The 12,742-nt window shown below is 33.9% G+C and overlaps 1 protein-coding gene across 1 annotated transcript in view; it reads left to right on the top strand.

The window, feature by feature from the left end:
* SESN3 (sestrin 3) overlaps positions 1–12,742 on the top strand; it is a 58,399-nt gene that overhangs the window by 28,111 nt on the left and 17,546 nt on the right. Inside the window, exons 2-3 of the mRNA XM_006907488.2 lie at positions 9,403–9,468; positions 12,066–12,263. Coding sequence (XP_006907550.1) covers positions 9,403–9,468; positions 12,066–12,263 — 264 coding nt within the window. The remainder of the gene's footprint in view (positions 1–9,402; positions 9,469–12,065; positions 12,264–12,742) is intronic.

Here is a 12,742-nt window from a genome sequence, read left to right as displayed (position 1 = left end):
TGTACCAGATTCATGTCTCCTTAATACAATTGAACAAATACATGAGTATCTATTATTTTCATGTAGCTCGGCTATAATGCTACAGCTTTTGTGTTAGAAATTGATCCTGCTCTTTAAGGAGCTTGTTTATGGTTCTAAAGAAGTGGTAAGATAATGATATTTGTTGATAGCTGTAAGAGAGAGAAACAAAAAATAATTGTGAATCTTAAGAAATTTAAATTTATAGAAGAGCTTGAGAGTTGGTGGGAGTAGATGGAAACCAAAGGAGTTGGTATTTGAGCTGGATCTTAAAAGAAGTATGGGTAGAATTTCAATAGACCTAAAAAGAGAAGGCAGAGCCTCAGGAAATGCTCGTTCAAATATATCTAAATTCCATAGAAGAGGGGATGTAGATGGGGTAAAGGGGCTCGAGTATACGGTGACGGGAGGAAATTTAACTTTGGGTGGCAAACACACAATGCAATACACATATGATGTATTATTGAATTGTACACTTGAAACCTGTATGATTTAATTAACCAGTGTCACCCCAATAAATTTTTTAAAATTCCATGGAATACAGAAAAGACATACCATATTAGAACTATTGATTTTTAATTACAATGAATCTAACTCGATTGACTAATGCTATTCTGGCATTACCTGAAAAGTGGAAAAAGAGGTGTGTTCTTTGCTACTTGCTGGATGGCACTGGACATGAACGTGATTTTAGATTTACTTGCAGTTTAAAGGATGAGCTAGTAGTATGATAATGATGTAGTTTAGAAACTATCCTAGCCCCATATTTGTTCTTAATATTTTCAGGTTTGTAAGTTTTTGTCATTCTGTGGTTGTATAGGGAACTGGGAACTAGTGGTCCCTTTGTTTTTAGAAGTTTGCTATTCCATAGTGAGGGTATAAATATAAAAACTTGCTTGCACTTTGAACAGGTCACCATGTGTTCTAATTAGCAAAAGGGATTTTGTTAGTAGCCAAGAGAAATCTCACTTAGAAACTCAGCTATACTGCAGTGCAGAGTTAACTTATTAACTACTCTTTACAACATGGATATATATTTTTAATTCTTTTATTGCTGGGATGAGGTCCCTTCTTTGCATACTTAACTGCATCTATTCAGCAATTACTACTGCTGATCTCTACCAGTAATTATCGCATTCGTGGCTGCTCTTTCTAGAGTACTCAGTAGGTGAGTTTGTCTATCTTTGGGCCCACAGTGGGTAAAACAAAATTTACCTAACAGTTCCTACCAAATAGCACAAGAGGGATTTTGTTTTTTAATGAGTTGCTTAATCACGACATTCTCTATTTCTTGGAACTCATTTTTTGAAAAGTGAAATAGAAAAAAAATACTGTTATTCAAATGATCATTACATAAAACTTTCAGAAATAGACCAGAAGTTTATTTACCTCACGTCGTACACCATGCTGAAGTTGAAATATTCAAGAAGGAACAAGGCACTGTCTAGGCCCACCTGGAGCTAACAGCTTAATAAGGGAACAAAGAGGAAAAGAAATCACTGAAATACAGTTGATAAACGCAGTGCTTTTAGTGGAAGTGTTTTGAGATTCCAAATTAAAAATCTTAATCAGTATATGTTGCTGAAGAAGGCTGAAATTCACACTATCTGTAACAAGATCTTTGCATTGTTCCTCAGGTGACTACCCAGGGTTGTTGGAACTGTTGCAGAAAGGACTTGATAGCTTTGGTTTTAATAGCTTAATGAAAAGGAGTCCATTTCTGAAGTCTCAGGCCATTAGAATGAGGCAGGATTCCCAACTTATGAAAAGGAATTTTGAATGCTCTATGGTGTCAGTGAATTTCTGCCACACCTTGTAGTGTCTGGCTAGGCTCCTTGCACCACTCTAGCGCCAAGTAATAGGAGAGATGTTGGTGTGATTTGAAAGATTCTCACCCTTGGCGCTATTGCCATTTTCTGCTTCCAGATCTTTTCTCACTAAGTGACCTTAGATCTCAGTTATTATAGCATAATGAAGGTCAATACATATTTTAATCTATTATAGGAGAAGTCACAATTTTGTTAAATGGTCTTTTAAGCTATTTTGGGATGGTGAGAACATAATGTACATATTCCAGGTAATAATAGACATTTAAATTTGAGTTTATTGTAAAATTACCAGTCTATTACAATTAATCTAATTTGAAACCCATTCTTTTTCTCATTTATGATAGTTTTTTTATCTTTATACTCCTTTCCATATGCCCTTTCCCTCTAAAATATATAAAGTCATCAATTTCTATAAACCCAGTCATCATTCCTGAAATTGTCTGCCAAGGAACAAAGAGGAGGCATCAGCATTATTTTATAGCATAGAGCCACCTGTCCATCTTTGCCCTTTTTGCAGTGGTTTCTGCCAAAATGGGACATCTATAAATAGGAGAATCAGCAACTGAAATTTACTATTTGTATTGATAATTGAATTTGGCTTAATTATAGTCGTGCTTCAAATTTTGTTTGGAGCATGGTTCATATTTAAGATATTTTGTCATTGTAGCATGTTTAGAAAAGAATGTTAAAGCTATTAAACTATTTTCTAAGGCCGTCCTTAAAAATAGTGGGATTAGTATGCTCAGTGGAGTCAAAATTTCTGCTTCACTAGGTTTTTTTTTAATATGTCGAACAGATTTTTTTTATAACCTGTTCTTTGAGTGTCTATATAAAATTCATTACATACATTTATCTTAATATTCTTCTCTCCTATAGAGATAAAATCATAAACAGCTTTTATATTTTAATGAATAGAATGTGTATTTTGCTTTTTCCTTTTTTAATGAAAAAAAACAAAGAAGAGATAAGTAAAAAATTTAATAATTTATTTGAAAGTACTTAATAGCCTTAAATGTAGCAATTAATTCTCTTTGGCATTCAGCTTTTTAGGGACAAGTAATTTGCTGATTATATCTAAAGACTCATAATTTTAAGAATACCTAACTTCTGAGTATCTCAATTTTCTATTCAGATTAATTTATATAAAGTGATCTAGTAAATTGTTTAGCTGTTAAGTGTCAAAATAAGCAATTTTCTAAATATAATTTATCTTTATCCTTTCAGTGTTTTGTTTTCCAGCAGATAATTACTTAATAAGCATAATCTCAGCTGATGCATTTCAAGCATAACTTCTTTCAGCTATGACATATCTGAAAAAAGAAACTTTCCTTATGGTAGCATTCTTGAGATCATAACCCTTGTAAAATAATCTCTTAGAACACATAGAACTGACACATAGAAAGTACCAGTTCCTATTTTATATCTAGTTTTTTTCTTGATTGAAATTATGGACTTTTATGGAAAAAAATTTAAGCAAGTTCTGTGACTGTTGTCTAAGATATTTAAAAACAAATCACAAATTTACTATTGTTTAAAATTTCATAAATTTTTATATTCCTTTTTATTTTTTTAACACTAAAATCAACATTTTAGAGAATTTATTTTTAGTGATTTGACCATTGTCATCATATTAAGACTGAAAATGGTATCTTCCACAACTTGCCATCATAGTTAATTTGATTTTATTGGTTTTTCCAGTTTTAACATCTAATCAATTTTTATTTCTATGCAGTTACCTTAATACATGTTTATTATGCTTATGTTCACTCTTGAATTTTAACCATTTTGTGTTTTTGCATCATCCTAGTAGCTGGAATCAGGACTAATCAATACTATGGAGCAGTGCTCTACCGTAGAACTTTTGACGATGATAAAAATACTAGGTTGGCATTATCCATCATGGTACCCACTAGCCACATGTGGCTGTCGCACACTTGAATGTGACTGGTGTAACCGGGGCACTAAATTTGTAACTTAATTGTTAATCAACTTAATTTTAAATATGACTAGTGGCTAGGGTAATAGACTATGCCGCTAGAAAACCTGAAAGGCTTGTTTGTTGGTTTGCGATTTTCATGGAAACAAAACAAGGCTTATGATTTGAAAGCCATTGTACAAGATTCACTATTATGATCAAAGACATTTGTTTCCAGAATAAGATATTAGCTTTATAACTGAAGAGAAGAAAATATGGCAATATTATTCTTCAAAATCAGTGCAGCTGCCAGTTATTTTCTCTTATAGAACACTTATTTTCACTTGAGTGTTTCTATTAGAGTAGCATCTGCTGAGAAAATATAGCTATTTTAGTTTGCAGTGTTTTGTTTTGTTTTACATTAGGGAAAATTGGCAGAAGAAAAATAAAAATAAGACCTTATTTTGTATCATGCTTTACATTTTTAAAACTTTTATGTTATCTTGTCAAAGCCTCCCAACAAGAGGGAAAGCCAAGACCTAGAATTGACATTCACAGTCGTAAAAGGAAAATATTTCTCAGCCTAAGAGAAACTTATGGTTGAGAAGGGTCTGTTGAAAGGATGACTTAAAGATTTAGTTGGGAAAAGGCAATGATAGGATTTGGCAACTGAATGCAGACTCCTAAGATAAAAAGTCAAAGATAAATGTAAATCAGAGCTGGGGTTACTGGTGAGTGTGTGGTGATTTTATTATAGAGGAAAGTGAGGAGGAACAGCTGGTTTGGGGTAGAAGATTTGTTTTAAACATGTTGACTTGAAGGTGCTAATATTACAAACAGATGATGTCACAGGCAGTTCAAATGCCCCAAAGCCAGACTGAGGGCTGAGAAGAGCCAGCTCCCAGCCAGATGAAACAGATTCAGGAGCCAATTGATGGCTTGCTCATTTTCATATCACCTGCCTTCTTTTCTTCTTGACCTGCTCCACCCTCCTCCCCCAAGATAGTGACTATTACACGATTCAGTAGAATTTTCTCTTCTTTCATGTAAAGAAGATGTAAGCTGTGGAAGAAACACTCACTTAAGCAAATGAATATTGATGAAAGAAATGCAGGTTCCGTCTAGGAAAAGTAATAGTGGTCAAAGAAGTGGACTGGGTGGTTCAGTGTTATGGAAGCAGAGCAAGGGGAGAGTTGCACAGAGAAAGGCAGATCTGAACTGTGCTAGGAGGTGAAGAAGGGTGGCGATTACACAGGGAGCATCTCAGCTGGGATCTGAAGAGTGTGCTTACATAAAAAGCAGGAAGTAGTTATTGCCAAGGGTGGAGGCGGGGTGAGGGAAATGGGGAGTTGTTCAATGGGTATAAAATAGCAGTTATGCAAGATGAAAAAGCCCTTTAACGTCTATTGTACAACATTGTGCTTACAGTTGACAATGCTGTACTATACATTTAATTGTTAAGAGGGTAGATCTCGTTATGTGTTTTGTATCATAAATTTTAGAAAAGAGAAAAAAAGAAAACAAGTCCTTGATATTTTTCTGGAGACTGTAATGTGACCAGATATTGAGACAAGGATTCTTGGAACTGGCGGACTTCTTTTTTTTTTTTTTTTTTTTCCTGAATTTCCCCTATCTGGCTTCACTTTTAATTTGGTTGAGAGTATGTCAGTAATATATTAAAATGCCTGGTTATGGAATTGAATAGATGTGACCATCAAAGCAGTAACTGCAGAGCAGTCATTTAACATTTCAAAAAGGCATTAAAATGTTTGAAGATGTGATTTTAAAAAAAAAAATGAGTCTAGAGAAGCACTAACTGGTAGAACCTTCTGCAATGGCAGGCGGAAATGTTTGCACTGGCCTGTTCTGTAGCCACGGCCGCAGGTGGCTGTTGAGCATTTAAAATGTGACTCATATGATTGAGGAACTGCATTTTTAACTATTTAATTTTAATTCATTTAAATTTAGTCACATGTAGCTAATGGCTACCATACAGAGTACCACAGGTCTAGAGACTTGAGAAAAGTTAATCAGGTATGAATGAATAAGAAACTCAGTCCTGAACATTTTGGATTTGAAATAAAACATGAGGAAAAGTATAACAATATATTATAGGAGTCCAGAACTCCAGTTTATGGTTTTAAAGTGAAACTTTGGATATGATGTGATCCTATTTCTTTTATATTTGATCTTATCAACCAACTTTAAAAACATACAGAGAGAGAAAATAGGTAGAGAAAAAAACTTCCAGTAAAATGAGTTTACAGTAGAATTTATGAGCTGCCTTGATCATTTTTAGAATTTTGTTTTTCACCTTCATATAAATAAACAAAGCAGCCAGCTGAGACAATAGTAGAGTCCTCACCAGAAAAAGTTTTCCTTATACAGAAGCAGGAAGTAGGCTGATCATTTCAGTAGTAATGCTATTTTAAAAATACAACTGATAAAGAATACACGATGGTAAACCTTAAAGTTTTGTAAGTTTTTCCTTCTCTTCAGTGAACAACTCCCTTAGGTCAGGCCACATTGTCTCTCATCTGGTGTAATAACTTTCAAGCAGGGTTTTTGTTTGTTTGTTTTACTTTGTTTTTATCTCAGGTCCAGGGGCTTCATCACCCCAGAATCGTGTTATTGCAAACACAGATCTGCTTAAGAAATTTTACTTCAGATAAGTACATAATAAAAAGTTTCAAACACATTTTTCTATTTTTCAGTTTTGAAATTAACAGATTAAGTGGATATTTTCTCAACTGATGAAAATAAAATTGGTAAAAAAATTTGTTAGCATATTGGCAACAAGAGCTTTAAAGATATTTATGACCTAAACCCCAGTAAGTTCTTATTTAGGAATCTTCCTAAAGAAACGATCTTAACTACCACAAAATATACCCCAAAATCTCTTTGTTATGAAGATACTCAGCATAACATTATTTATAATAGTGAAAACTGTACATAACTTTAATGTTCAACAATAGGGAAATAATGAAGTAAATTGTAATTGCTAAAATGATGTCTTCCCACATTGCTTTGTTTATGCATCTACTATGGAATATATCATATGCTGTATATTAGTTGTATGCAGTTCTGCCAATCTAATGCTTCTTTGTGTTGCCACTGTGCCTAGCACAGTGTAAATACTCAATGAATGTTTGCTGAATAAATGAACAAATGAATATTGACACAAATGAAATTGAGTTTCAGTTGCTTATCAGTTGGTTAAAACTAAGAGATGTTATATTTTTTAAGTGCAATAGTATATAGTTCCATTTGTAATGAAAATGTATTTCATATTTAAACATCTATTTCAGAAAATAATTTTGTAAGCAAAATAACGTTTAAAGGTAAATTCAGTTGATAAATGTATCAAATAGTGATTTTTATAAACAAATCACATTATTAATAAAGCATTCTGTCTCCAGAGTCCCTTTGTATACTTTTAATTCATTTTTCTCTCCCTATATTTTCTCTGGATTTTGTGTATTTTTATAAATATAATTAAAAACCTCCACTTAGCTCCCTGTTGACATTTTTCTCCTCAAACCTATGATTTGTCCTCACAGTCAGTTTCTCTGACTGCTTTGTTCATTTGAAATGATCATTCGTAAAGGAAATTGCTTTTCGCGTGCTAGTGCATTAGGCTATTTTGTATAGAGTATTTGAAATTTTACTTTCTGTAATTTACAGAGGCTAGCAAAGGGAAGAAATCTGTTATTTTTATTTTTCTGGGTAAATCTAGATACAGTTGACGTAGGCAAGAAATACTAATATTAGAAATTCTAAATTCTTTTTACATGGAGCCCTCTAGTGTACTCGACCAGTAAATCGAGATACAGTTGACATCACTTTATAAATAAAACCTAGATAGATGCCTACTTCCTGCCGAAACTTTATCAGTTTAAGATTATCATTATTTAATATATTTATTTTGATAGAAACCTGAAAATTGATGATGATCGTGTGCCAAGCTCATGAGGGCAGGGATCAAATCTGTTTAGCTTGCCCTGTAGCCTCGGTATCTATTAGAGTATCTGATTAAACTCTCAGAAAAATCGTTGATGCCTGACTGCCTACTTTTGCCAGTTTGTTTTGTGACTGCTTCCTAATAAAGTAAAGGAATTAAAGTAACTATTTTATGTTTGGTAGGCCCTTTGATTATAAGGACAAAAAAGGACTCAGATTACCTTATGGAGAGAGAAAGAAGAGGGAGGAAGGGAAGAAGGGAGAATGGAGAGAGAAGAGAGAGCTTTATTTCTCTAGTGAATCCATAGAAACTCTAGTGGTTTTCCCTTAGAAGCTGCCTGCTGGGATGCTTCTTTTTTTTCTCCTTGCCTCTGCTTCTGAGTGCTATTTTATTTCGCTTCTCTCTATCAGGTTACATAACTTTCATATAACTTTAGTACTCTAAAGTTACTTCTAGTACTCTAGAATCTTACAGCTCTAGCTAATTATCCTCAGTTCTATTTGGGCACAACTTTTTCATCAAGGCACCCATGGGCTGCAGATCAGTTTGTATGTTTATTGGTCTAGTCAGCTGTGGTCAGGAGATAAGGTCATGTAAAATAGATACTGCCATCCTCAAATAAGGAACCACCTGGAGCTACTTCCTCAGTTTAGAAGCTTTTAAAGGAGGGCTTGGTGGCACCTAAAACTTTAAATACACTCTTTTCCAGTAGACATTTGTTCCATGTTCTCTGATTTCCCACTCGTTCTTTATCATCTTTATAAACCATGACATAGCCCCTATTTTTAGGTTATGGTTTTGGGGGGCTTCTTTTCAGAACTTTAGGATATTACTTTTATTGTAAAAAATTAAGTGGCTACTTCTACCTCTCCTGGCTGAGAAAGACTTGAAAGCTTGAGAGCCTGCCTCTGACTATTACTGCTCCTCAACATGCCTACTGAGATGAAAGTTATTTCCCGATTGAAATTTTTGTGGCTTATAGATAATCACACTTAAATGGGGACACCAAAATGGTTTTCAATTAAAAACAATTTAACAAAGAGATTAAAAACTTTAAAAAATCTGACACATACCATTGGCAATCTACCAGTTAATACTAAATATGATGGCCAGTGGAATGATAAGCATTGTTGTATTCTCCCAGTTCTTAGATTAAGTTAACCTCTACTCCAAGTTTCATGTTTTTCTTACTTAAAACTTCAAAACTTTATATTAGATATGATTTTCCTACTTTATTCAGGTAAAAAAAAAAAAAAAGCCACAGATCTGGTCATTGCTTTGGGAGCTGCATGTAATCCTCTTTGAATTTAACCTTTCCTTTAGCTTTCAAATTGCGGTCTAACAGCGTACTAGTATACTATTAGATACGATTTTATTGTGGAGGTTGATGGTTTTCAGTCATGTCAACTATGGGCTAAACATCTGTGGTGCTGTAGAATGTAACTGAGGGAAATGACATTTGGGGAGCTTACTGTGCATCCAGCAGTATGGCAGGAGTTGCCCTATTACCTTAGTCACAGGATGGCCCTATGGGTTGGGTTTGCTTTTATCTGAGGCCTAACATTTACTCTAATTTTACACAATTCTATTTATTTTCATTCTTTAGCAATAAATTCACTCCAACTAAACTTTTCTTAGAAAGTCACCATTAATACATAAAACTTTTCTTTTTAAAACAGGATAAAAGAATCAGAGTATCTCAACCCTTGACAAGAGGACCAAGTGCCTTTATTCCAGAGAAGGAAGTAAGTTTATCTGTCTTAAAATATATCAAATGTGTTAGAAATAAATCAATTGTATCGAAGAATATCTATATTTTTAATATGGAAGTTAACATGTGTTTTGTTTCTTATTTATAGGTCAGAAAATCACAGAAGTATTTTCTTTTTAACTTCACTTAAAAGTCTATCTATAATCATCTGCCTTATTTAGAGTTAGGTAATACTGCAAGATTAGCAACATAAACTTTAGCATATTTGACTTCAAATATAACTTCTGAGCAAAGCTGCCAACAGTAATAAAATTTAATATTAACCTGAAGGTTTTAGGTTTTAAAATGGTCACTTTTGTGGTGATTATAGGTTATATAAATGTTAAGAAAAGATATTTTGAAATGAAAAAGTAAGTTTCCCAACTAAACCTGTTAAATTTCCCAGTTAAACCTGTTATTAAACAAAACTCGTAGTTACTCTTTTCATTTGGTTCTAAGTCTTGATTGCACAGAATGTTACAGAATCTCCTGTACCTTTGGTGAGGGTGGGGAATCTAGATGGTAAATGTAAGAAAGGCTATAAAATAACACACAGGAGATTGTAATTGGTACGAGATGTGTTCCTGTTACATGAGTGCACATCTCTTTGGAGACCATAGCAACCTGCAGGGCCTCATAGATTCCTAAATGCCTCTCCGATCTACTTGAGCTAAGAAATGCTTAGGTACTGCTAATTGAGTTTTCCCTCTGCTTCAAAGTGTTATTAACGCATATTGAATATGGGTAAATGTAGTGATTCACTATTTATTGCAAAAATATCATTTATCTTAAAGCACCAACTTTATTCCCATATTGTTCTAAAGTTAGTCAACAAATATTTATAGAGCATCTATTATGTGCCAGGCATTGTCTTAAAAGAAAGGGTGAGTGGAATTTGAATAATACATGCCAGGTCATTCATGTCCAGAGTCAGCAGTCACTTTTTAATGACCTTACCATTTAAATGAAAATATTAAATGAAAGTAATAGTAATGTTTTGGGTGCTCAGTGACTCTAGCTAATCTAGGTGACCGTGCATTAGAGAAACTGCTGTATATGTGCCTAATTCCCTTGTATAGTAGAGGAACTGCTCTTAGCAGAGTGATTGTCTCATATATATAAAAGTTCTTGAAACAGTCGTTTTCACAGTATATATTTGAAGATAATCTGGTTTGCAGAAGCCATCACTGTTTTTAGGATCTATTGCACTATATGAATCTATTAATGTTTGTTAGGCATTAATTAAACAGAAGAGACTTCTGGGGAAAAAAAAAGAATCACAGATATTCTTCCCCTAATTATATGTAGTTTATCCGGATCATATTATGTTTTTAACAATCATCTTGGTCCCTGTTGTTGACAAAATGGGGGAAATGGGCCAGTGAAACCATATTTGGCTTTATAATGAGCTAAACTGCTTTTTTTACACCATTGCGATTAACATTCCCTTACGATGTACACTTTCCAAACATTGTATTTTCTTCAGGGTTAAATGTTTCTGTCATTAGTACCTTTTCTATAACTTATAGTTATTTTTCAGAAGAGACTGGGAAGCCAGCCCTGAAGAGTTTACAGAGTTTCTTAATAGCAGTATGGATCTTTGGAAAGTCTGTTAGTCTGGACTTTAGGAGATCTGGATTCTTAGATCAGGCTCTGCTGTTAAAACTGGGTCCATGAACTTAAATTTAATCTTGAATCTATTTCCTATCTAAAATAAAGAATACATTCTTCTTAAGTCTAGAACTCTAATTCTAAAATATCAATAAATAATGAACCAATCCTAGAAATTTGCATCTCATATCTATTAATTCCCACAGGGCTGGGTCCTTCTACAAGGTGCTAATAAACTCTTAACACCTTCTGAGCCAATTCTTGGTGTGATGCCCAAGCTGTCATTGTAGAAAGCTATATATAAATAACCTATTTCTGAGTAAACTCTTTTGATTCCCTAGGATGGGGGATGTCCATTTTAATAACTTAGCTTGTTTTTTAGTAATTAACATGAAAGGCTCAAAATAGGAATGACAGTATTTCAGTGTCCTTATTAATTTTTCAATTAACACTTTCCTACAAATTACCATATTTCCTTTGGTGCCTAAAAAGACTTCAGGAGGCCTTTTTTAATGTTGACTAATAAAAACAAGGAAAGGATCAGATTGAAAATATTTGTCTAACTATAATGTGATTAAGTATCATCATAGGCTATTGAGATAAAATTGGGAACGTATGTAATCAAATGCCACTGCATTTGCCTCAGCACAGATTGGTCTGACAATGGCCGTGCAAGTGGGCCCTGAAAATTTGCCTTATGTTCCTGGCAAAGCAGATGGAAACTTCTTTTCTCCAGTTTCATGGCTGCATGTGCAACATTTGATAATTTAACATTTGTTGTTTAATAAATTGTGGTCTCGGAGCCAAAAATGAGCGGTGCTTTCTTTTTTATTTCTGTTCCTCATATGAGCAACTGCATAATTTCAGTGTCTGTTAATATCAAAAGAACATTCATTTGCTTCAATAGTGGCATAATTTATGTAAACCAAGGATGTGTTTACTTCTCAGTAATTATTTTGTTTTGGGTTTCTTGGTTGTAAGGTTGTCCAAGCAAACACAGGAGATGAACGTACTAACTTTCTTGTGGAAGAATACTCTACATCCGGTCGTCTGGACAACATCACCCAGGTCATGAGTCTGCACACTCAGTACCTGGAGTCTTTCCTGCGGAGCCAGTTCTACATGCTGCGCATGGACGGCCCCCTTCCTCTGCCACACAGGCACTACATCGCAATAATGGTGCGTCTGTGTCCTCGCAACATTGCCCTCCCTTATTGCTTCTCCCTTCTAACGTTATATGTGTAGAGCTAAGTATAATTTTATGGAACTAAGAATTGAAGAAATCTGTGGCCTTTTGGATACTGGAGTCCCTTGGGGATATTTTGAGTGCTTAAACCACTTAATGTACTGAAAGTTTCTCATTTAGTTTTCACAAAAATTATTTTTTATATTTAATCTCTTGTGATTAAAGATGCTTGTAGTGGCCAAAGTAATGTCCCACGAGTTTTGTTTTTGCTCTTGATATCTTGTTTTTATTATTAACATAAAACAGATTGTTCGTCACATTTTATTTAGTCATGTTATACATGTAAATATCACTGTTTTGGCTAAGAGGAAAGTATCAGTCTGCACCAATGGAGACCGGATAAGAGAAGAATTCTTAAATGAATTATAATACTTTTAAGTATAGTACTTCGTACTAGTTAACTAGTTAATGT

Source organism: Pteropus alecto, unplaced genomic scaffold (assembly GCF_000325575.1).
Source record: "Pteropus alecto unplaced genomic scaffold, ASM32557v1 scaffold12, whole genome shotgun sequence".
In the NCBI taxonomy this organism is placed as follows: domain Eukaryota; kingdom Metazoa; phylum Chordata; class Mammalia; order Chiroptera; family Pteropodidae; genus Pteropus; species Pteropus alecto.
The sequence above is the reverse complement of the archived record's forward strand: the minus strand, read 5'-3'. Positions and strand labels throughout refer to the sequence as shown.